This window comes from Cydia splendana, chromosome 5 (assembly GCF_910591565.1).
Source record: "Cydia splendana chromosome 5, ilCydSple1.2, whole genome shotgun sequence".
NCBI classification, from domain to species: domain Eukaryota; kingdom Metazoa; phylum Arthropoda; class Insecta; order Lepidoptera; family Tortricidae; genus Cydia; species Cydia splendana.
This window is the reverse complement of record NC_085964.1, coordinates 17,809,236-17,836,987: the sequence shown is the minus strand read 5'-3', so window position 1 is coordinate 17,836,987 and position 27,752 is coordinate 17,809,236. Positions and strand designations below refer to the sequence as shown.

The window sequence follows — 27,752 nt, the reverse complement described above, 5'->3', positions numbered from 1 at the left end:
TTAAGAAAAAGTGACAAAATGGCTGCAACAAAATTGTTTCTACAGCCTAAATGAATATTTTAATTATAATGCCATTTAATTATTGGATGAATATTTCTATTAATTATATTTATATGTGATTTAAAATTTGACATTCTAATAAATGACTTATGTACCTAATTTTACTTTATTTTGCAATACTTACTTTATTTTTTCTTGTTTATTGGAATTCTGATCATTGACATATTTGTATCTCCTGACTTAAAATATTTGTAATTTAGTTAAGTTTAGTTTAAGCAAACCTTTGCATGCTTTGTTAAGCAGAATGTATTGGACATTTTTATATTGTTAAGAACTTGTTTTGTGTACTACATTCTTGCAAATGAATAAATGATTTAATGATTTAATGATTAGGTACTAATTAATAAATTATGCAAATGATCATATGAATGTCAGATTATCAAAATCGTTTTACAAGTTTTCCTTTAATTATAGTGGCACGGACATTTGAAAAGCCTCAACCCTATCGCGGCTAACACAATTAATGAAAGCTCGCGGTGGACAGAAGGGTCCTTTGTCCACTTTATTCATATGCTAACTCCAACCAACTCCTATTTTAGCGGAGAGCACTTCATTGTGCTCGAAAAACAATAGAAATTGCACGACATGTCTGCCGTTGGTGTACAAACGAGTTTTTATGTAAAATATTGATATTTATTATTGATATAATACATTATGTACTTAGTTATGTGAGTTTTGACGGGGGCAGAAATGCACCAGTGCTAGTGATTAATTAAATATCAACTGAAACTATGCAAATTAGTAAGAAGCGGTCATCGGACAAATAACTCACGCCACGCATCAGTTAAATTTTAATTCTTTCAAAGGGTCTAGCAGGCTAAGGAAGGAGAAGTGGCCCCTGTGACGAATATCGGATTTTTATAATGTAATTTGTTGGCTATCTTATAATATAGAAAAACCTTAACTTTCAGCCCCCTATCTTGAACCGTCACCGAGATAATGTCAAAAACGTCATTTTATGGCATTTTTATGGACACATTTTTCAAAGTCGTTTTTCTCCTGAACTATATAAGGTAGCGCAGCGCAATCAAACCAAATCATAGCTACAAAGAATGAGTAGGAGTATAACTCAGATTTTTTTAAATATTTAAATCCCTGAAAAAATTATGATTAAAATGTCAGAGAATTTTTTGACAGCTCTTTCAACAAGTAATTGTAAAGGTACACACAAAGATTTTTAAGTATGTTGCACCAATTATATTGAATTAATTTTTCGCATGGTAGTAGCTAATACTATTTGCAGTTTATGTGATTTTTTCCATAGGTGTACCTTTACAATTACTTGTTGAAAAGAGCTGTCATAAAATTCTCTGACATTTTAATCATTATTTTTTCAGGGAATTAAATATTTTAAAAAATCTGAGTTATACTCCTACTCATTCTTTGTAGCTATGATTTGGTTTGATTGCTCTACCTTATATAGTTCAGGAGAAAAACGACTTTTTAATGTGTCCATAAAATGACGTTTTTGACATTATCTCGGTGACGGTTCAAGATAGGGGGCTGTAAGTTAAGGTGTTTCTATATTATAAGATAGCCAACAAATTACATTATAAAAATCTGATATTCGTCACAGGGGCCACTTCTCCTTCCTTAGCCTGCTAGACCCTTTTTCTTACCTTTCTTCTTAAGTTTTCTTGCTTATATATATATTTTAAAATTTAAAACATATATTTTGGGAGTTTTTGACTTTTGTTGAGTTTATTTTCCAAATGTATTTTTTTTAGTTAAGTATATTTGTATTATTCCATGGATATTGGGTAAATTTAATAGTCATACTTAGTGAAGAATAGTCAATGAATGGCACTGTGGATAAAAACTATCATAAAATCGTCTTTAACCCAATAAAACTAAAAGAAACTGCATTATTGTTTGGTATTCAGTTCGATTTTTTTTAATTTTTGTCGATTTATCGAGCTTGTATCAAATTACCCCTGTTTCAATTGACCCCAGCCTATCTAAATTTTAGAGTATTTTTTTACGATGGCAGACGTGGGTTGGGGTCAACTTTCCCTAAGTATTTTATTTAATAAATTAACGACGTCATCACGGCAGTATATTCACTAATTGTGCAAAATATGCATTGCCAAGCGAATATATTCCATCTTTTGAAGTCCAGCGAATATTTCCCTAAATTATTTCTATGAATGAACTCCATACCTTACATACATACCATACCTTAAAACACCCCAATTCGCGCTTTCATTCAGCCAGGATAACGCCGCATAATCCCCAGAACCATAATCAAAACACTCGTACAAGAACTGAATTAAATCATACTCCGAGTCCGCTGCACAGCACGCCTGAAGGACTCCGAATGGCAACGGGGGCTGATTCTGGTTTGACAAGCTGTTACAGTTTTGATGTTGTGTTGATAAGGCCTTGACACAGCTCACAGTGAGGCCAATATGAACTTACACGTTGCTATAAAAATGGTCTTATTTTAAATAGACCAATCTCGCGTGTGTTAGATAAATAAATAATTTTTAAGATATTAAATATTAAAAACTCAAAATTAAATAGTCAATATTCCTTTCGAGGTAAAACTAGTCAGGAAGTTATTTATTTACTTTGATTCATAATTATGTTAAACTGCTTAATCAATAACTGGATACTATTTAAGTTTTAAGTAAGATAAATAAAATAATAAACTGATGTAATTGAAAATAAAACTGTTTTATTCAAGTAAATATTCCAATTTATTAACATTAGCACCAACAACTTATAAACACAATCACTATTAGTTTATAATTCAGTAAAATATGATTTAATTAATTATTAATTAATTAATCCATCTAATTAATCAAGTAAGTACATAATTATTACAATAATTACCAACATAGTATTTACTTAACTTTCAATATTCCTTTGGCGATGATTAACTCAGTGCTGCAGGGCAAAGCAGAATGCAGAATGATCAATAATGCATAGTCTAATAAAACATGGTCTTCTATTCCCAGAGTGACACAGGCCTACGTCACAACAACATGGCCGCTATATATAGCGCTATCGCATATTATCATATAGCGCTGTCGCATGATGACGTAGGCTTGTGTCAGTTAGGTGACCTAGAAAAGACGGGAATGGAGTACCAGGCGGAGTATATTATTATACCATGCAATAATGGATCGGTCGGTCCCTTTTATACCCATTTCTACCTGGCAACTTGTTGATCATGCCACCTGTCATTCGATAAGTGACGTCACAGAAGTAGTTTCTCATGTACCTCGTCCATTTATCGAATTATGCAAAATAAAACTATTAGAACATCTTTTCAATAAACTCGGTCATACATAATTATTAATCAGTAATATTAATTTCTAGTATATAGTAATTGCAATAATACAAATTAAGTCTTTCTCTTATATAGTTAATAGCCACGGACCTATTTATATGTTTTTCTGTTATGAAACTATAGGTCTATTCTTATTGTCTTTAAAATATGTTCATAATCCATGTATGACTGTTTGTTTCTGAATAAAAAAAAAAATAAAAAAAAATAATACGAAATATAATCACTTCAAAGTAGTTTACAAATCTTAATAGTAGGTTAACTTACTGTTTCCCTTGTCAACCGTGGTTTCGTATCGTACCCACATAAACAACAAATTCTGTAAAATTCACGTGATGTTGTGTTAAGTGTTTAAATAGTGTAATATATTATCAACATTGGACGTCAAAAAGTAGCAGGTCAGTTTCATACGTAATAGAATTTGTACATAGAATAACAATATTCTAACACGTGCAATGATAACAAAATGCCATCATTCATACCCTAGTTTTTCTTTTGTGCAATAGGGTATTTGACTGTATTTAAAATAAATTAGTTTACATAATTTATGAAATGAAGCACCAGAAGATGAATAGAGAAACGTAGACAGAAGTTATTTTTAGACACAATTTCAATTTTAAACCCTTTATTAAACTATACAGAGTAGGTAATTTGATTGTGACGTCACATGCTAGTTTTTCATATAAATTCCATAGTAGCAAAATCGTTTTGACAGTTCGAAAAAGAAACTGATTTGACTAGTAGTCAAATACCAATTAATGAGGTAAGTTCATATTTGCCTCAGTGCATCTCACGCGCAGCAATAAAAGCGAGCGCGGACCAACATCGTGAGCTATTGTCAAGATCGTGTCAAAACAAGATCCTTACCTTAAAAAAATCGTTAAAACAGAATTGGCCTCATGGAGCGCTCCGAATGGGTCCGCATGCGAACATATCAAGATTCAATCTTTTACTGCTACAATCACAATATTAAAATTGAATTCGGTCGGTTATGATATTACTTGCCGTTCCTTTGATGTTAGGATGCGGTTTACATGACCTCATTTACCGCAGTTTTCTACCTTGTATGGATCTACATAACAGAGTAGGTACTTATTATTAAAATTTGATTCTGAAGCCTTATGGATGAAATTTTTGCAATGGCATTTCATGTTTGATACTTGGCACAGACTTCGTCGGATCTAGAAGGTGATAAGTACATTTTATTCAATAAAAAACATACAAGCGAATTGATAACCTTCTTCTTTGAGATTTGGAAGTCGGTTAAAAATAAATCTTTCGTGCGTCTCGTGACGCTCGAAGCGTGGGCTCCTTTCAGAGGTATTATGAAGAATTTAGATCCAAACTGACTTTACGCTTAAAAACAATTGTTCCTCGCCTTGCGAAAAGGGGAGGTATGTTTAGCCAAGTTAATGAATGCCACGTGGCTTTACGCCCCACAACAATACTTCTCCCTCGCTATATATCCTGCAGAAATAATGTATGCAACTCCTACTTACATTGTATTGCTCTATTCCTTTGGTTATAACGTCCCATAGTCCCCATACCTCATAACCACCAAAGCAGAAGATCAAACGCTCCCTTTCGACATGAAGAATACCCTATTGCCCTATGTTTAAGGTTTAAATTTGCTTGTTTATTATGGTTGGTTGGTCCCAATCACAAATGCTTCTTATGAAGTCACTGGTCAAATGAGGATGTCATCAGACGATAAGTTTTATAAGAAAACTCCTTGAATTTTAAGGGCGGGCCCTTATTAGAATTTTTGGTTTGGCTTCATTGGTTTTGGCTAACTAAGTAGGCATCTTAATTATGACATCGTCTAGTACCCACAGTAGCTTTCTGTGGAACTAGGCTAGGTTGCTCTGTGTAAAATTGTCCTATAATATTGTCTGCTGCTGCTAATTATTGCTGTAATGGTGAATACATGTGTATATTTTCTTTTCAGGATGAGTAGCGGTTGAAGAGACAAGGTAAGTCAGATTTATCGCTTTGAAGACTGCATAATAATAGAATTCTAAAGTAGCTGTGGCGAATATAATTTTAAAATTTTGTTTTTTTCTATTAGTTAGCCGCATATCCATTATATTTAAGGCCAAGCTGCAATCCATACCGTCGTGACTGGGTGACGCTGAATTATCTACGAGATACCTAGATTGCACCTTGTCCGTAATATGTATTTGTACTCGTAAGCAACCTTCAGAGTACCCTATGTACCCTATATACATTATGTTCCACATGACTCTCATGAGATTGCTTGGTATTCAAATTGATCAGCATTTAAATTGGAAAAACCATATAGATAAGATTTCTTCAAAGTTACCCCAATTTACTTACGCCCTGAAAGAAATTAAAAAAACCTCGGACCTAACTACAGCAACTTCCGCTTATCATGCATTTGCGCAAGCGTGGTTACAATACGGCATTATTTTATGGGGCGATAGTACTAATGCCCCTGACTTATTCTTAATCCAAAAAAGATGCATTAGAATTTTGAGCAATATATACGTGGACGAATCATGTAGACCCCATTTTAGTAAACTCAAAATACTAACACTGACATCCTTGTACATTCTCGAGTCATGCAAATTCGTGCGGAAATATTTTTATCTCTATACCCAAGCTAAAGACCTTTGTAAAGGAAACTATAACTTGAGGCCAAGGAACAAACTGGTGCCGATTGGAATAGCTAAACTCAAAATGATCTCGAACGGACCACATTCCATGTCGATGAAAGTCTACAATAACTTACCTAGTCTATAGTAGCTGAAGAGAAATACACTATTTTTGTTACAAAATTAAAAGAATATTTAATATCTAAAGCTTTTTACACTCTCGAAGAATATATGAATGACGGAGCTGAAAATATGTATTAGTTTTAAGTGTAAATTTTTCATTATTTTTTCCTAGGTAAGTTATATTTTAAGATTTGTCACGCCCTAGCAGGGTCCATGCTGTACTTTATAATGTTATTATTATAGTATGTAAACACCTTGTAATATTAAATGAAATGAAATGAAATGAAATGAGTTATCGGTTCGTGAATTCTGGCGGTTGCAATATTGTCATAGGTATATCTAAGAATCTATTTTCATAAAGAAAGTTAATCCCCTGGGTTTCGGCCTCAGTATCATGCATTACGAGATTAATCTACAAGTCATTCTGTTTAGAACTTCTATAAAAAGTGAACTGTTTTTATTGATCTTGGTTGTAGATGTCAATGTAATATTTTCCTTTGCGAAGCAATCGGTAAAACGTAGTACTTTTTAGTGCGCCTGTTGCCTGGGGCAACAACATGCTTTTTAATCCAACTAAGTACAGTGTATTTACGGTACACACGCACTAACAAAAACGCATGCAACAACGGACTTAAGACAAACTGATAGCACAAGTTTCTATTCTATAGAACGGATACTTATAATTTTCTGCATGCGACGAGGAATAGTGTTCACCTGTTTGCCACGCACAATGTCCGCGCAGGCCAGTGCAGCGGCTCGCGTTGACACGCATCCATCGCCCGCGCAAGGCCATGTCAAGTTCGCAGCCACCCACATATTTCGCTAAAGCGTCGCCGCTACAGTAACAATAATGGCGCAGTCCCTATTGTTTGGGCCCCGTGGCACATTACGCTTTTGTCTCTGCCCTCTCCCGTTCCTCACAATGCGGCCAGGAAACAAGTGAGCCTTTATTTCGCCTCTTTTTGTCTCGGAGTATCGCTGCTTATTGTCTTCATTCGATTGTTCGGAGCTCTTCACAGGGCACATTGTTGTGGACTCCGTCGTTAGTGCTGAGCTTGCGTATGTGCAATGTTCTAAGTGTCTTTTGAATTTTAATACTGCTTTAGAAAGTACGAGGAGTGCCGGATAAAAATGTTAAGCTGTTTTATTAGTTGGCATTGTTAATACTCCTCGTTCCGTGTTTCTGAATAGGGAACCATAGCCACTAATTTAGTATTGCCGAACCTTATTCTTTTATTAAAAATCCGGTTTATTTTGATGTAGGTACCTACCTAATTAATTATGAAGAGAGTCGTACAATAATGAAATGTGAGAGTTATGAAGAGTGTAATAGATTTCAACTGTGTAACGGGACATTAATGATGTCCCGATCTGCATCGAACCGTGTGACGAAAAATAACAAATTACATACTGTGGTGTGATTATACCTACTTTACTATAAAAATCGCCTTAAAAGAGGAAACTCCGAATACCGTCTGAAGAAGAGGCGATTTCGATTTCGAAATTTGACTGTGTGTTTAGAATGCATGCGGGGTAAGGGTCAAACACAAAACCATATTACTACCCTTTCATGTAGATAAGGGTTAAATAAGAAAATTATCGTTCCAGCCCTTAGCTTTTGGGTATGTCAGAGTATGTCTACAGGAAAGATGTGAACATAGTTTTGTGTTTGACTCGTAAACTAAGATTAGAAAGAGAGAGAGAGAGAGGGGGGGGGGGGGGAGAGTAAGAGAGACAAACAAATGTCCACTAACAGTTAAACACGCGTATTAAAGGACCGACTCCGAAGTGGGTGCTGACAATGCAAACGAGAAACGATAAGATAAAGAGAGGGAGAGATAGAAAGACTTTACCAAACAAGTGACCAGTTGACCACTAACCAGTGAAACGCGTAAAGCACCCATTCGCCGCCGCCGCCGATACCGCGAGTGATACTCCTCTAGTTAGCATTGTTCGCGCGCCCATTGTGGAGCCGGCTTTTGTTCCGACACGCCCCGTTTTTTCTCCAAGATGTAGCTGAAAAACTGAGTACAAGGGTTGGCTTGTAATTTTGTGTTTACATAATGAGATGAGCTTGTTATATTAAGATAATGCGAAAGCTTACGTATAATTGCAAGTGTTCAGCGCTTATCACGGATTACGGCCCTTCCCACGTATCTACAGAGGATTTTTCACTTTAAATTGAAAAATATCCGCTATGGAGTACTAGATAGTTAGTTTGCCAACGGAACCACACAGTTTCTTTTTTTAGATTGTGCTTATGTTTAGAGCTCGAACAGGCGCTGTTTTACACCTATCATGATAATGACTGAATATTTATGAAATTTGCCGCTTTTATTACCTACTTATTAAATATATAGGTACGTGAGTGTGTACATAACTCTTAACTGTTACATTAACTGAAATAAAGTTATATTTTAGACCCATTAACTCTCAATAATGTGACATAATACTATAAAGATTGAATATCAAACTTACAGTAAATATACTACTTACAAGGCATGCAGAAGGAGCACATCTTTCCTGACCTCTGTTTACGTCACAAACTGTCTTTTCATCTATCTCCTACCTATAATACTATTTACACGAGGATACATCTATTTACACTCAAAAGTGCATACATTCGCCACAAACTTCCACACAGCACCGCAAACCCGCCGCCGGCTCCCAAGCTATACAAAATGGTCCCCACGGTCCCTTTCCTCGAAACTCCATTCATATTTTCCACACTTTCCATACAAAATATTGCGACTTTGTGCTCCGTTCTCAAGTCTCCGAATAGTCCATTGACGACCGAGCGAACTCGCTATAGCAAATTAACACTATTCAACGGAGTTTTGAAAGAGGACTACTCTCATACAATTTGGTCGCATTCACAAAGATTCGCTCCTTAGCTAGCTCGATGAATAGGTTTATGAATAACGCGCTGATATGTATTAGTCGGGCGTGATGTGTTCGCGTTGAAAGATGCTGTTTATCTTTCATCGTCGGGTTTTGTTTTCATTTCAGCCTTTCAAATTTCAAAAAGTATTTTAATGAAATTTCATTAATACGAAAAAGCTAGCGTGACTGGACCCCGGGCTTAAGATGATTCGGAAGAGAGCAAACAGCGCGAATTGTCCACAGCATATTAGATACCTATAATATTAGCTCTTATCCTCGTGAGGCCTAAGCCATTTTTTGCGCTTTTTGGAACTCTCTTTAAGAGTTCAAAATTCGGTTTTAATTTGTACTTGTTGGATACTTACGAGTTTATACGATTATGTAACGTGATTTTCACCGTCCTGTCCCAGACGGTTTACGTACGACGTGTTACTGGTTTTACCAACACTAACATTCCAGAGAAGGCAGTCAAGAAACTGTCTAACATATTTCCTTGCGTATGTGTTAGGTATTTACTTCAAACAACTAGATTTTTTAACTTTTAGCGGAATATACGGCGTTCTATCCCAACATATCCTCAAGCCTTGAAGAACACCCGTCTTCATTGCTCTAGAAAAGAATGTTGGTAAAATCTCTCAAGCTGGCTCCAGACTTTTATACATTGTGTATACTCTTACCTACTAGTGTTCAGTGGCGTAGCGTGAAATAATCTAGCCGTGGGCGACGCCGCATCTGCGAGGCCCTTTCCTTTCACTGTGCCCGAAGGGGCCTCGCGCGAGGCCCCACTTCGCCCACGCCTAGCCACGCCACTGCTAGTGTTGATTCACTAGCAAATCAGAACGCCCACTTCGCGTCAATAGGCCCCGTCCTAGCGCAACAATTGTATACGTATGGAAAACGTGGAAACATAAATAGAGGCAGCGAAAAGCGACTCGAAAGGAGGGTGATTTTCTAAAGGCTTCAACCGTTTCAATAGGCCACTGTTTAACATTGCTCAAACTCAAATGTTCATTGAACGATCTTTGCCTTTAGAAAATACGAGACTCCTTAGTTCCAATGGAAGTGGGTTCTTCAAAAGACGTAAAAAGCTCCCGTGAATTAAGAACTCGGTTTGATATTCGAAATTACAAATAAGTTTGATGTTACAGACGACTTTATAATATGCATATAACAAACAAGTAGGTAGTAGATAAACATATAAATTAAAACCAATATATTTATACTTAACTAGTAAAAATAGTTTCCTGAAGATGCATTTTGATTGTAATAAATTGATCTGGAATACGTCTCATGGTCAGTACGAGTACTGATAATATCGCTGATGCTCATCAATTTTGTTATCTTGGCGTTCTGCAAATCAATTTTTCCGAAATTCCAACAATTCCAACACCTAATTCGGGAACGGTTATGTTTTGTATCGTAGACAATCATCAAATGAAGAAACCTTTTTCATGGGACGTGACTTAACTTACACATTTTGACTTACACTCTCTCTTTGACTTGACATTTGACACGTTTCATAATTAAGAATTGTTTCGGCTTTACCTTACTTTATTTAATATCATTGCCCGTTATCTGATATGTGAAACAATACAAATGAAACTAAGACCGAGAAATGAAAACACAATTTTATTATGATTTATAAAAGTACGTTCAAACCACGGGGCACTTTATTTTCTGAAAATTCGAACCGGCCAAAGGTATCAATAGTTCGTCCTGGAGAGAAGCTATGGGGAATCAAATGCCTTCTCATAGTCGGGATATTCGTTGGACTTCTCATCGTACAAATTTCTTTTATCATTGCGTTCAAGTACTATAAACACAACGATGAAAACCCTGTCATTAAACTAGCCACTAAAATTGAAGATTAGTAAACGTGGGAAATATTGTATTATGTGAGTAAATGAAATTGATTCTAAGACGGAGTATTGTTATTCCCTTGAACTGGATATTCGTAATCTTTACAGCAAAACTAGTTTCGGTATCTACTTACTTTGTTTTAACAAGCTTTTAATTAACGTATATCACAAATTATTCACCAAATTCGGGGAGTGCATGACTATAAAAACTCGATTGCAGGGCCACGTACTTACAGGTTTCAAATCTTTATTTCTTTATTGCACCATGGTAATTACAAGATGTTAAAACATAAAACGTATCTCATGGACCCGGAACGGATAATTATTTACATTGTTGGTTGGTACAAAGTTCCAAACATCGGAATCATTTAAAAAATAGTCAACTTTATAATAGTTTTTATTAATAAGAAATGCCTTCTACTTTTTTGCAAACGTTTCGTCCTTCTCTTCTGGCCTAATGTAGTTTGGAAGATTATTGTAATATTTTGCAGAGGAATATAGGGGGCTGCTTCGGAATAGTTCTAGTTTTGGTGCAGGTAATCAAATGTAGCTTGTAGGTACAGTGAAGTGTAAACTATGGGTGCACAGCTGCACACATCATACCCAAAGCTCTTATGTCAGCGAATTAAGAACATATTTTTGAGTAGGTTATATTTATATGCACCCATATTTTTACATTTGAGTGTACTAAAATTTAAACCTCCCAATAAACAGAAAATCTAAACTTCTAAAAGTCGCATAGTGCATTTTCAGGACATAGGTAACTATCATCTGCTGTTATCTTCATTTTTAACCTATTTCTTTATTCTTTTAATATTCGCGTTTACTTAGCTGTGTATTTACAATGTATATTCATATGAAGTAAATTCTGGGCTCCATCGTTCGATTAAAGTAGGTACAATTTTTCTGTTTAAAAGTGGCTCTATAGGAATTTAAAATTTTTATAGACACAGTAATTTGGATGAAACGTTGATATTATTGTTAGAGTTAGAGCAAGAAAAGTCGGCAACGATTTTGATAGTACACGCAGTGCAAGTGTTATCGAATAATAAGTACCTATGTCATAATTTTATAGAAGTGCGCCGTTTAAAATAACACTTGCACTGCGTGTGCGTTGCAGACTTGTCTTGGTCTGACTCTATGACCAAACCAAAGATAATATTTTTAATGACTGCAAGAACGTGGCCTATTGACATGTGTCTAGTCATGTATGTGTCACATTTCGGGAGAATATTATATTGTTGAAATAATTTACAGTTTTCTAACGCAATGTATTTAGAAGCTGATCGCTCGAAACTATACGTTCAGTGCTATGTGATGTTTATTGTTGCAATGGTGTGGATATACATATATAGTTGCGACTTCTTCGAAATATAAGATAACATGAACGTTGAACGGCTAATACAAGAGAATAAGTACGAAGTTAATGTAAGTACATATTCTATATAGGTATAAATTACATACCTATTATGACTAAGCAATATTTGATTACAATATTTTTTTGACTCTATATTATAATATTTATAATCATCATCATTATTCTTAAAAGCCTGGCTCTTGTCGGTTGAGTAATCGCCATTCCGTTCTTCTCTCTGCCACTGTTTTGAGCTCCTGACACGTCACTACGTTGATTTTCTCTTTGGCCTGGTCCAAAGAGAATAGATAGTATAGAGGGCTCCCGTCATAGTAAATTTTGTATTCACTGTAAATTTACTGCCATCTATCGACATACGACTAAAATTCAAAATGAAAACGTATAAAACTATCGAAAAAATTTATATATATGGTTTTATTACTTTTATATAATCTTGACCCATGTTCTTTCACTGATACCTATGTGTTAAAATTGTTAAATATAAAACGGTGTCAACGCCATCTAGCCGACCATAGGCCAAAGGTGTGTGCGCCATCTATCCGAGAATGACTTTTTCTTGATGTCCGAGGCACGTTTTTTTCTTAGACTTTATTCATCTTATACGGAGGAAAAGACTTACATTTCTATTACTATTACAGCCAAAGACTACTACATATGTCTTTGGCCTGGTCCAAATACGCACGTCTCGGTCTTCATCTGCCTCTCTGTTATTCTATTCTTCCTTCAATATATAATAAGGGACAATAATCATTAAGGTGCACTGCGACAACTTTCAAAGCGGGATAAATAGCCTTAAGAACTATAACACTTTAAACTCTCGCGTTTTGTACACAAATTTAATTACATAAACGGGTCTACCGTGATATAATTTCATTGTTTTTACCTTTAATTCCGACGTTTCAGCTGAGTTGCACCAGTTACGGAAAGACCCACACGGACGGTCACAGACGGTCTTTCCGTGACCACAACTGGTGCAACTCAGCTGAAACGTCGGAATTAAAGGTAAAAACAATGAAATTATATCGCGGTAGACCCGTTTGTGTAATTAAATAGCCTTAAGAACTACATAAACTAATTTTATATGCCGCGGACTTCCTCACATTGAACTTACTCTCATACTATATTTTAATATATGTATACACTTTGGGGATTAATCCTGGAATAAATAGTACGTAACGTATGTTCTTTTGTATGTTCAAAATTATACCTATAGGTACCTACTTGTGCCAAATTTCATTAAAATCCATTCAGCCGTTTGTACGTAAAGAAGGAACAAACATTCAAATATTTATTCAAACATGACACATTTTATAATATTAGTAGGAAAATAACAAGTACCTAATATGTTCAATTTCCCTCCTTATATCGTGTATACTTTATACCTCCGCAAAATTCCACGTATTGAAACATAAAAGCATTGAAATTCAGCACAAATACAGTTTGATTGGGCTCATTACATGTATAGAATTTTTGCGAATACACTTGAATGCGACACACACACCCTGTTAAAATAAGCCACGAATGTCTCTTCCACGAATGTCAATAGAACCTACCGAATCGTACCGATTCACTGAAACCACAATATCAGAGATTATATTCCTATCTCTTACTTCCCAAATGGTTTGTTGCCTTGTGGAAGCAGGATGGCTTCATCGATTTGATGTTAAAGCCGTACTGAATAGGAGCGAAGTTTCCATCCCCTGCTACGTCCAATTTCTTCCTATTCAATGTTACTCATACAAGATACGCGAATCATATTCTATATGAATATTATATGATGATTAAACATTTGAAGATTATAGTTTGGCGTGATTGTGTAGACGAGTTGATTGTGTTTTTAATTCTGTCAATTAGATTTACATTCGCATGTAGGTATGTATACTTACCAATTACTCCGAAATGACCTCGCTGTACTTATTCATAATAGTGCATGGGCCCGATTCGGATTTTGAAATAGACATCTATTAGACATCTTTTAGACATCATCAAGATACGATAACGACATGTTTAAGATCTAACCTGACAAATTTGACATTTGCGCGATTCTGGAGATACTGTTGAACGATTTCCACAGGATATGACTTAGAGATCCAATTCACATCTAATAGATATCTTACTCTATCTAACGTAAAAGTGACATTGGTTGCCCGAATTGCGCCGCAAAAGAGAACTAGTTGATATCTAAACTATAACGTATCTAGAATGGATCTAGTACGTGTCGTCTCTTGTGAATATCTTGAAGTTCGAATACGGCAGTATCATAGCTTAAACGAAACAACCTGATAAGGAATAAGTTTTTGGTAAAAATTTCATCTTTGGTACAAGCTTTGATCGCTGACTGTACTTTATTCTAACAACGCCAAACACAATTAATTTTCGTTTTTAGGGTTCCGTACCTCAAAAGAAAAAAACGGAACCCTTATAGGATCACTCGTGCGTCTGTCTGTCTGTCCGTCTGTCACAGGCTATTTTCTCGGAAACTACTAGACCAATTAAGTTGAAATTTGGTACACATATGTAAATTAGTGACCCAAAGATGGCAATGGTTTTTTTATAATTTTTTAAATACATAGGTTCGAAGTTATTTAAGAAAATAGCCAAAAAATGACCATTTATCTCCGAAACTACTGGGTCTAAAGTTTTGAAAAAAAAAATACACAAAATAGTTCTTTACCTATAGATGACAGGAAAACCTATTACAAATGTGCAGTCAAGCGTGAGTCGGACTCATGTACGGAACCCTAGAAACGCGAGTCCGACTCGCACTTGGCCGGTTTCTTTATCACAGAGTTCCCATGGCCACCTCCTGTCCATCATCAGATCAGTTTCATCTCATCATAATGTTGCATAATTGTCATCTGATTTACATACGTAATATTATTATACGTATGCAAACTTTCAGCTCAAAGGGATATCGGGAAGTGGGTCAAATTTAGCTTCCAAGATTTGACCCACACTAACAAAATAACATGCATACATACTAACAGGGCAAGTTAAATAAAAGCTTGTAAAAAAAACGGCCAAGTGCGAGTCGGAGTCGCGCACGAAGGGTTCCGTACCATAACGCAAAAAACGGCAAAAAAATCACGTTTGTTGTATGGGAGCCCCACTTAAATATTTATTTTATTCTGTTTTTAGTAGTTGCTGTTATAGCGGCAAAAGAAATACATCATCTGTGAAAATTTCATCTGTCTAGCTATCACGGTTCATAAGATACAGCCTGGTGACAGACAGACAGGCAGACGGATAGCGGAGTCATCGTAATAGGGTCCCGTTTTTACCCTTTGGGTACGGAACCCTAATGGATACAAATAGCCAGGTGATTCTATAATGTCTCCATACTAGGGATGTAACGACTAGTCGCCGACTAGTCGGGAAAGCCGACTATCCGGCCTCATTTGTAGTCGGCGACTAGTCGGCAAAAATGGCCGATTAGTCGGCACTTTATAAGTGACAGAAAAACAGGGCAAACAGAAATAAACAACAAATATTTACCATAAGCTTTTCACCTATTTTACCCAAATTCCGATTTAGGGTGCTTGCGAAAACTTTTGTTCGAATTATTGACCGTTTGTTCGCTTTCTCGTCCGATTTTCCGGTTGTCGTATGATAATATAGCCTGCCTTTTTATTTATTTCATTTTTCAGTGTTACTATTTATAATATGACGAATAGCGCGACGCAAGGGGTAAAACGATTGTTTTTAAGTGCATCTGAACCGAACTTTGACGAAACTAATGATCCGGCCGACTAGCCGACTCGTCGGCCGACTAATCGGCCACCCGAGCGCCGATTAGTCGGCTAGTCGGCCAAATCAATAGTCGGTACATCAATACTCCATACCTACTTCTTTTGTTTAGTGTACAGCGAGAAAGAAGGATGATGGTGTCGATGCCGGCATGCCGCGTGGTAAGGGAAGTTGTGCTGTGCCCGGATCGCGTAGCACCTGCTACGGCGTAGACGGTACAGTCGCCATCAGATATATCGGAGCGGCCAAGGTGCTCACAAATATCGGAACACGCCTCTATTCTCAGGGCGTTAGAGCGCGTGTTCAGATATTGTGAACACCTTGGCCGCTCCGATATATCTGATGGCGACTGTACGTACTCGTAATCTCATATTCGTAATTAAACTACTTCGTAATAATTGTGAATAAATTCTAACGCATATAAGTTTTATAACGATTCTGTGATAATTCCATCCGTACTAGCTTGGGGTTCTAAGTATTTATCAACAGAGTTTCCAAAAAGTAGGAAAAATTCGGATTTTTTTACAGGAAGCAAAGGAAACTTTCATACCAGAAATAGAAAATTTCGATCCCTATAAGTATAAAAATATGAGAAGTTTCCAAAATTTTGGGTAACTTTCCGACGGAACATCAGTACTGTAGGTACAACAGATCAACTGATCGTTCACCGTCCGGTCCTTTAGTGCCGATGCAGATACGTCGGCGTGCAATTCTCATACAAGTTACAGCCCGTCTATACCGGCCCTAAGCTATGTTTGTTAACTGGGCGTGTAGGTAGGTACCTTCAGTCTTTAGAGCCGTTAAAAGTCTTTTGTTTGAAAATTACATTCTATGAAAAACTGGAATTCATTAAATTATAATTAAAGTGCCACTCAATACGTCCAAAGAGCACTCAATCCGCAAAAATATCAAACAAAAGGAGTCGTCTTTATTTTACATTGTAGAAACAGTGGTCGTCGGAATTAGTAATTTCTTTGATTCCCGCCCATTGTGCGACTGATAAAAGCGACACTTTCAGCTTCGTCTGAATGAATACACCCATTATACGAACACAAAAGTGGATATTCCAAACAAAAACATCATTGCCGCCATTATTGCGAGCAAAAAACAATTCCAGACTATATACAGAGTACCTATTCCATTATGATTTCGAACAATGTAGCTGAAAATACTTTGTCTAGCGAATATTGTGGTGTGAATCGAATGACGGCCTTTGTGTTCCTGATAGTTGTGGGATGAGGCATATATACTAAATAAATAATTTTCACTATGTAGTTCGCATGTAGGTAGAGTCAGCGTTACCCTTTCATATGAGTGTGGTCAAAAAACGTGGGTTCAATTCAAACGAAAAAAAAGTTTTCGAAAAAAATCGGTCAGGATCCTTATCATACAAAGACATTGTTACACAGTTTAAATTTTTAACAAGCAGAAACGTCTGCGAACGATGGTATTAAGCTTAGAATAAATTATAAGTGGAAAAAATACTGTCTTGGATGAAACTTAAATTTATTCTAAATTTACAATTTTCAGATTTTTCCCTGTATTTGTAGTGTAAGACGATATTACTTGCCAAATTTCATAGTTCTAGGTCAACGGGAAGTACCCTATCAATTTTGATTCCCTTATTGAGAGTGTCGAAATATACGTTTTTTGCGTTTTATACGTAAGTTTGTACGAGAGGACGGAAAACCGCTAAAAGATGGACGAGTGAGTTTGAGGGCCGACACGTTAGTGGAATAATACGAGTCCATCTTTAGCGTTTCCGGCCGAGGCATTACATAGTGCTTTTCACGACTACTGCGAGGAAATAAGAAAACATTTACATAACTATAAGTATTAGCCCGCGATTTCTCTGGTAGCAAAAGCCACTGCCTGTGCTGTCTCTTGAATTTCGGTTGGCGTCAGCGTAAGAATATAATTTTCTTCACTAGAAGAACTCATTTTTATAGCAAGCGTAGATACGTGTTTCTTGTATTTTTTAGTCAAACACAATTTACACTATCCAATTCAGTGAGTATTTTCCGATCCCGCCTTTTTTACTTTTTTTATCACTTTTAAGAGGCGTTTTTCTGTTGTTTGCTTCAAACCGACTCTAAACTTAGAAGCGTTTTTGCTAAAAAACCACAAACAGCTACAAAAGTAAAAAAAAACCACCTTAAGCGTGAATCGAATGAACTGACTGAATGAATGAATGGTTTTGATATTTCTTTTTTTTTTAATAAGAAATTGGTCCTATAAATAACCTAATTTTATTTTTGAAGGAAAAAGTTGCGCCAAAAAAGACCTTTTATTGATTTTTATGTTTTAAATTATACTCATTGCTGTAGCGAACCGTCACCAATGACAAATGATGATAACAATGAAACATTGTAGTAGTGGTGGTTTAGGTGCTACAGCTATTGCCTATTTTCCAGCTTGGTTTTAGACCATCTATTGCCACATTTCCGAACAGTGGAGTGAAAAGTTATTTTTCTCAAACATACTCCGACCGAAATGTATACGTTAATGTCACGAAATGAAGACATGAAGTTGCTCATTTATGGCTCCTTACATTACTTCTTGACCTTTTTTTTTTTTTTTTTTTTGTCGCAGGGGAAATGCATTTACGCATCCACCCCGGGCTGGAGGGGCCCATCATGGGGTGGTATGTGGGGCTCGCTCCTCCCGTAACTCCCTCTGCTAAACAGAGGGAGGGGGAGGAGAATACCCACTAAAACCCCTGCGGCGTTACCCTCTCTGCCGTTATAGGGGAGCACCGTGAGGTCACTAATATTCTACCACGATGCTCCCCCGGCCGCCCCGGCTGTTCACCGGGGGCACCCTCAGATTAGAGGAGGAGGGATTGTGTAACGCTACAACCCCTCCTCGAGCGTGTAGAGCCTTATTTACGGGTCCCCAGCCCGCAGCTCTACTGGGGAATCAAGGCATTGACGAATTGCCGCCGCCTGACTCCCCTCCGTCTTTGTCGTAGCAGATGCGCATCGGCTCTGTCCTCGCGCGCCCGCTCCGCTTCTTCCTTCTTTCTCATTACCTTTTCGCAAAAGTTATGGAACGCCGCCCAGGATCTCTCGCTGACTAGGATTTTTGCTACTATATTGTGCAGCGAGAGATCATCCACGTTCAGGGCCATTTCCAGCTCCCATCTCTCAGGAGCCCAGGTTGGGCATTCCACCATCGTGTGATAAGCAGTGTCATCATCGTACCCGCAATGGTGACAAACCAGCGAAGGTTCCCTCCTTATTGTGTACAGGTAATGACCGAAGCAGCCGTGTCCAGTCATTACCTGCACTTGACATTACTTCTTGACCTAGGCCAAGAAGTAATGTAGGGAGTTAGTATGAAACGTACATTATTGTCCACTGCTCTAACCTTTTTAAAATTGCATGAAAATGTATTTGTATTTTGTATTAAAAAAAAAACAAAATCTATGGATGTAATTCCATGTATCACTAAATTCATGTCTTGTAGATACATACATAGAATATAATATATAAAAATTTTCATCTAAACTCCCATGTATAATATTTTTTGTAAAAATCAAAAAGAATAGATAGTATAGAGGGGTCCTGTCGTTGTAAATTTTGTAGTCACTGTAAATTTACTGCCATCTATCGACACACGACTAAAACTCAAAATTAAAACGTATAAAGTTATCAAAAAATGTATATATATAGATAAAATGATTTTGTTATTTTTATATCATTTTGATCCATGTTCATTCACTGATATCTATGTGTTAAAATTGTTAAATATGAAACGGTGTCGTCACGCCATCTAGCCGAGGATAGGCTAAAGGTGTGTGCGCCATCTATTCGAGAATGACTTTTACTTGAATTCTGAGGCACGTTTTTTCCTTAGACTTTATTCGTCTTATACGAAGTTACATATGTCTTTGGTAAAAATTAAACTACTAGCGCCATCTCTCGTAAATTCTACAAACTTGGTCATTGCAAAGGAATCTAGTGAAACAGAGCTCAGAGTTGGAAGTATGGGTACCCTTACGTCGTAGTGTACAAGATAATGCTACAGATGGCGCTGAATTCAATCCACAATGCAGTGTATAAGTTTTAGCATAGGGGGCGCTGATCTCAAACTTGATAAATCTTATAAAACAAAGTCCCCCGTCGCGTCTGTCTGTTTATATGTTCGCGATAAACTCAAAAACTACTGAACGGATTTTCATGCGGTTTTCACCTATCAATATAGTGATTCTTGAGAAAGGCTTTTAGGTATATAATTTGTTAAGGTTTACGTCTATTTCACTACTGAACTTGCTCACCAAATTTTACACCAACATCACAGAATAAATAATAGTACTAGGTACAGAAGACTCACTCTCTAACAAAACGCGTCTGTTACGATCAGCACAGATATGGCCGCTAGGTGGCGACAGCGCCACGCGCGGCTTATGGCAAACCCCAAAATTGGGGCCGAACGGATGTACTTTTAGCTACCTGTAGCAAAGCGACGAAATCGCGGAGTGAGCCACGCCTGGTACTAGGTACAGAAGACTCACTCTCTAACAAAACGCGTCTGTTACGATCAGCACAGATATGGCCGCTAGGTGGCGACAGCGCCACGCGCGGTTATGGCAAACCCCAAAATTGGGGCCGAACGGATGTACTTTTAGCTACCTGTAGCAAAGCGACGAAATCGCGGAGTGAGCCACGCCTGGCAATATGTATTTAAACCCAATATACCTATTCCTAGCAAGAGTATTATTTTAATGATTTTAATTTTTAAGGGTTTTTAATTAAGATAACATTTCAATATCAATGTAATCCTGCATATTCTGGAAAAAAAGGGGTTAAGTACCTAATTGAAATAAGGTTTACGAATTACCTATCAATTTGTCAGTTAACATTGTGTACGATAGCAGTTGCTACTTAAAGTTAAGTACAGTCGCCAACATATATAGGACCGGCCAAGGCGCTCACAAATATCTGAACACGCCTCTATTGTCAAGGCGGTAGAGTGCATGTTCAGATATTTCTGAGCACCTCGGCCGCTCCGATATATCTGATGGCGAATGGCGACTGTACCTACTGATGTGCCGTCGGAGTTTTTTCAAATATGCGACATTTCCACATGGGAATTTTTCGGACACCGCTTATATTATTGTATGGAAATCGAGAAATATTCCATGCAAAATTAACGTTTGTCTGTGAAATTTTCCCACTTTTTACAAATTATCGTTTTTAGTGGTTATAAATGGTGGTAGGGTTATTTTTTGGTTACATCACAATCAGACAGAATTTGGCGTTCAATACTCTGACTCTCAATATGCATGTCATTAAAATGAAAATACATAAACATTTGGAATCTTTCCGCACTACTGTATACTTATACATTCACCGCTGAACTACGAAGGGTTTCCAGTATGTAGCGAAAATGCTTCGTAGAGACAAAATGAAGTGTCGCGATTAGCGCTGAATAGTGATCCGTTGGCTACGCTAATTCTGACGCCAACAACAGTAAACAGCAGTGTCATCGCGTGCCTCAGTTTGGCGTTGCGCCAAAAATAAATGTTTACGCCATGGAAACGTGATCAATTTGTTATTGTGCATGGGTGATTTCGTAATCGGAATTATTTGTGGCTCGAGTTTCAAACGTTCTTATTGGACACTTATTTTTCATAAAATTATCACCATGTAACTATGGTATGGTTACTGTTAGGGGGCTATTCATAAATTACGTCATTTCAAATTAGGGGGGGGGGGGTCTGGACATCGGATGACGGTAGCATGAAGTAGGAGGAAATGGGGTCATTTGAAGCATGATTTTTGGATGATTATAGGGGGGGGGGGTCCAAAATCGTCAAAAATCGATGACGTAATTTATGGACAGCCCCTAGGAATAAGTTTCTGTTTTTATTAAAATTCGGAATAAATCACAAGCGTAAGGAGCTGACAAGAAACAACGATGTACATATAAAAATATTTTATTAAAAACATTTTGGTAACATTTAATAAGAACACTTAGGTAAAAATAAATCGACTTCAAAATCATTAAAAAAAGAACAGCCTGGACTGGAAGTTCACGGAGAAAGCCGGAACAGCAAAAAACTAAAATAAATAAAACAATGATAACACTCTAGGCAGAGACATGTCTAATTGACAACCAGAATTAAGGCATCGCAAGAATAATTATTAAGTACGATAAAATACCTACGGCTATTATTATAATTACAACAAATAAACGCCTAGTGTCTATCGTCCAGTTGTGAATGCGCGCGGGTCAACCCGCGGTGGGTGTGGCTGGGCGGGCCTGCTAAGGTCGCATTTAGGGCAAACAGAGGCCTCTTTGTAGGTAGATCATTAGGAGGGGCTACGCTAGGCCTAAAGGCAATCGTCAACATAGCCTCTTTGGGTAATGCGGCCCCGCAGTGCCCGCGCAAGCCGTAGCGCCGCAGACAGACTGTTTCTTGGCAGGGAACTTACATAGAGTATTATTGCCACTAACATTATTTCACTTCACGCACGACAACTTGCTTGCCACTACGCTGTAATTATACGTCACTAAATACTAAAACATCCCAATTATAAGAAGCTATGTTAAAATTTACCTAACTAATAATATTAACATCTTCGGCTAATTTTGATACTAGAATGATATAACATCATCTCATATTGTACTCTTAACATTACGCTGGATTAAATTATAAGTGAGGAATTAAATATGTTATATATAATATTGCAAGCATTACTGAGATTGTGCACGTTACGTGGTTGATTAACAGTAACATCGTTGACTTATGTGATACGGAGGAAGATCGCTTACATACTGAAGTGGCAGGCCCACGGGCGCGAGGCCCGAGGCCCGCCCTACACGGCTACATAAACAGACAGTCACAAAGATTAAATTACGAGCATTGGCACTTTCAATATTACATCTTAATTACACTCTCGAAATAGCACTGCATATCAATAATTCAATAACCAACTTAAAAACTAAATTCAGATCAGTCATTTATGATATCACATCAAAATAAACAGGGAAATACATATGTGATAATAGATTGGATATACTATATAATAAATATTATATTCTTTTCAAAAGAGGTATTAATTTTCTTTAGGGTTACTAAAAATATTGAGCTCTGCGCCGCGCGCGACGCACTATATCACCACAATACGAGAACAACATTGAACCAATAAGATTTGGTACTTGGGAGTTTGCCTCCGAGTTAATCTATTTCGCTAAACCTACATAATGCTTATCAGATATACGTAATACACACTGGGCACGGACCGCGGGCTGCGGCCGGACCCCACGCAAGGGTCCGGCGCGGCGGTCGCGAGGCCTAGGCAAAAAACCCTTTCATCCTTATACAATTTTCAATACAAAAATACTGCCATTTGACTACAGTTCAATGAGAAAAAAATATTTGTCATAATATTAATGAACAATAGATAGAATACAACGCAATAATAATTATTATGTATAATATTGTGTATATGATTTGACTAAACAAAATAAAATGCATACAATTGAAATGATTAAAAGGTTGTAAAATCACTTTGAAGACACATAGAATGGAAGGTTCAATTGATATTTTAGATTGCGTTCAATAAATAGCACAACAACCAATGTTTTGGCATGTGGACTAAAAAAACATTAACAACTACCCCCGTCTGACAACTTAAAACAAAACTGGAATGCACATATTGCATCGCACCTCGGCCTCACTCGGTTTGGTAGGGCTGCGGGAATACACCACTAAAATTAACGTATGGAGATATTCACAACAAGAGCCAGTCTCACAACTGTGCGTATCGCTCCAATACTTTCCTTTGAACTACATTCGATTACAGCTTTGTCATTTCTAAACTAAAAATAATATGAATGCAACATTTGATTTAAATAATAATTTCATAACAACCATTTTGTGAGTATGTGTGACTGTATATAGCACACTAGGCGCGGAGCCTCCGAGCCTGCGCGACTCGGGAGTCCCGAACAGAGGCATACGAATATATCACTGTTAGCTGCATTCTGAGATCCATGCTATATGTTCAGTCATGACTCACTGAATCATAATACATAAATACAAATTTTGTACAACTTTTTCCTACTCTTTTAAGTTATATGTGTTCATAGCCCTGAAAATTATTACATAGTAACAGACTAATTTGCGTGATGACTAAACTACATAAATCAATCGATAAAATGCAATGAAACATATCTTTATGATTAAGGTGCCGATTTGGGAATACATTTGGCTACTGTAAAGTAATAACAATGAAATAAATATATGGATGTTGGTCCCTTCCAAAATATTAGCCAAACCCATTAAGCGATATCCATAGAAATATAAATTAAATTTTGAATACTACATACTGTATTGTCTCATATCAACATTCTTTTTATAAAAATAACTTTGTGGGAAATATGTCAACATTATTGTGTACAAATACTCCAGTTCCAAGTTAAAGCTGATCACAACATAGCAGAACTAAAGTTGCACAAAAGGACAGCATCGTAATTATCCATTATAATTAGTATGTTTTACTTACATGTAATTGAAGAGACTCGCACTATTAAATATCTTGACTAAATTAAGAGACCACGAATATTACATTTATATATGCACATACATAGAGATATTGCCAGTCTGTTAACACACTTACTATAATTTCACTAGAAGCCCAGCATCTGGGCGTATCAATGACTCAAACGTTTTAAAACGGTCTGTAACAACTACTAATACCTTAGAATATCTAATCACTGCATTAATTTGTGATGATATGCACTGATAAACCCACTTTGACTGTGATCCATGGGTGATTAGTTACATGAAATGAGTTGTTCGAGTTTTCTATTCTCGTCCAGTAGATAGGAATATATTAGGGCATGTGTCAAGATCGTATCTTCTAGATAATATGTCATCACTATTATTATGTTATGCTCGGACGGTAAATCCAACAATCGTCATATTAAACCTTAAGTTAACCTACAGCTTGGCTTTTAAATTCGTGCCTATCTTGTCAAAATCGTTACTTTAAATAACATCCGAGAAGCAGCCTTTTGGTTAGTAACGACGACGACCCTAAAAATAAATGACTGTGGAATATATCTAAATTACTTCTAGACTAAACATTATTATAAAACAATATTTAAATAATAACTATTATGTGTAATGGTGGGAAGTAGTAACTCATAATAATATAAGTATATGTCCATAATTTAAATATTGCTTTAAGAGTAATTAGTCAAAACCCAGTAGGCTGGCTATGTCCAGTCCCACAGGGTTTCATACTTATCAAAGTAAGTTGCATAACCAACAATTTATAGTTAATATTATATGCTCATTAAACAAATAGATTCTTTGGATAACATATTATTAACATTTCTAAGAGGAACTAAGTGTAGCATAATATATTATTTTGAATCTTCAACAGTCTTTAAAATTATTGTTAAGTTGATGTGATCATTACTTTTTCAATACTTATCTTTTTTTTTATAATTAGTGGGATCTAGAAATGCTAAATTGGAACAGGTGTGCAAAATCTTATGGCATTGCAAGTTCATTTCATAGTATTACTTAACCCTATCTTTAAATTTATCACACAAATAAGTTAAAAACAAAAAGTTGAGCATCGTCACGCAAAACATTCAAAGAATTCTCAAAAATTGTCTTTGTTTAAATTAAGATCACAGTATTAAGTCACGATTAAAATGTAACTCTAGGAATGCGCGAGACGATAGCCATATACATATTCCACAGTCATCCGTAGGACCGGGCCACACCAGGGCCTTACATCACACAATCAATAGGAAGATGTCACCCCGCCTTGACTTCAGTTCTTTATAAACAAATTCATATAAGCATTTTAGTACCAACAACAAAAAACATCACAAGAAAGGTACCCCAATTCCCTGCCATTTTTATAAAAAACGGAAGGTTGTCACTAGAAATAAAATAAAACATTTTCAAACTGGAGTCACAGGCTTAAAGCTAGTAGATGATAAGCACCACTAAGTGACATTGAAAAGAGAAGTTGATATGCACCCTGATGTGTCCCAGTCATACCCACTCCTCGTTTGTTCAGTTTACGCTGCACCAACGCGTCAATCTGTGGCAGCTACTACCCAAGAGAAGCCGCAGTGACGGCAAGAGTCATTTACATACTGTGTGCGAGTTCCATATGGCCCCAGGCGGTGATACTGGGAGCGGTTGGCAAAGAACAATGCTGGGTTGTTAGGGGGCAGCACTGTAGCCCGGTAGTTCCACCGCGGGTCCGTGAGGTTAGGCATCAAGTTTAGGATGTCTCGGCCTCCATAACTGATTTTGATCTCCTCAATTTCTTTCTCTTTTGGTCGAAGCTGAGGCTGCGCGACGGGCTCGAATATCTTCTGAAACCATTATAAATCAAATAAATTCTTTGAATAACACACCAAAATCTGCAAGGATTCAAACATAATTACTTGCACAGAGATTACTTGTGTTTGTTTTGCACAAATTACGGGCCGTCGTACATGGCGTTCCGCTTCGACGAAGACGTCGACAGTATACATATAACGCTATAATAGCATAGATACCCGTTATAATGTAAGTACATCTTAAACGATTCCGATAAGATTTTGTTCAATCACTAGAGTCAACATGTGACAAATATCTCCATAATCACGCGTCAATAATGGTCACAACATTGACAGCGTAATGTAGACATTCGCCATTACGGAATATTATGAAAATAGAGGGGTCAAGGCCAGGACGAACGCAAACAAAATATTGCAAATTTTTCCGATTCGCTTCGCTCACCTTTTCAGTAGTCTGAGGGCTCGAGGGCAGGGAGTCGCTGTTCACCGACTCAGACTTGAGAGAGCCCAGCGAACCGATACCACTGGATTCGCTGGAGACAGACGGACTCGGACTAGTCTGCGATTGAGACAAACCCGCTATGTCGATTATGTGCCCGAACGAGCTGAATGAATAGAAATTGTCTGTCTCCAATCCAGCTAAAGGTAGTGCCACGCTCAAAGCCATGTCTGTATCTGAAAATCACGACAGTATTGTAATTACACGTGCATAAAATACCACTACGTGCGAACTGCGAACACTTATTAGCTATGTTGACAGAATACAACGCGCCAAACTGTTCCTATGTGATCCCGGAGCTTTATACAACACTTCACTCGTTTCACACAAAACTAAGATTTGATTGTTTCAATATCACACGAAATGTAACGAATAAAACAATTACCGAATAGCGAAATCCCAAATATGCACAAAGCCTCGACGTAGTTGAAAGAAATCGAACATCTATGAAGTGAAGTTAGCTGTATATACCGGAGTTTGCGTTGCGTGCTCCGTCGAGCGCCAACCGGAAGTTGCTCGGTCGGTAAAGTAGATAACTACGCAGTAAATATTTTATTTTAATAGGTAGAGTTATACAGTCTTAAATTATAATATCCCATTTTCTTATTAAATATTTGTAATTTAATTGCATATTTTGCAACTTCACCACCAAAATTACTTCAGGGGAACCTATCATGGTTTTATAACGCCATCTATGTACCGAAGGGTAACATTACTGCAGAGGCATTACTGTTGTGGCTGTGCCGTTTTTGTAGTGCAGTTTAAATACGATAGGTGGCTCTGTATGCAGGCTACTAAGCATTATTATTTATTAGTTCCCTCAGTAGCCACAGATGACTCTGTTTACAAGATTATATCAAATAAATAGGGACTTATTCCGAAATATTTGCCTTTGCCGAAAACTAAATTTTTCATATCGTATCGTAAAGGAACAGTGCATTTGTCTTAGGCGACGCCGCTTGGCAGGATTGGTTCT

The 27,752-nt window shown here is 37.0% G+C and overlaps 1 protein-coding gene across 2 annotated transcripts; it reads right to left on the bottom strand.

The window, feature by feature from the left end:
• Positions 1–21,879: 21,879 nt before the first annotated feature.
• On the bottom strand, positions 21,880–27,267 carry LOC134790854 (uncharacterized). 2 transcript variants are annotated; one of them, XM_063761826.1, is made up of 3 exons: positions 27,162–27,267; positions 26,720–26,952; positions 21,880–26,310 (listed from the first exon to the last, which is right to left on the bottom strand). In XM_063761826.1, exons 2-3 carry the CDS (start codon positions 26,942–26,944, stop codon positions 26,026–26,028), a joined length of 510 nt encoding a protein of 169 aa, XP_063617896.1. In that variant the 5' UTR covers positions 26,945–26,952; positions 27,162–27,267; the 3' UTR covers positions 21,880–26,025. The 2 variants fall into 2 exon arrangements, with proteins under 2 accessions (XP_063617896.1, XP_063617897.1); XM_063761827.1 differs by having other exon boundaries at positions 21,880–26,307.
• Between the last annotated feature and the right edge of the window lie 485 nt (positions 27,268–27,752).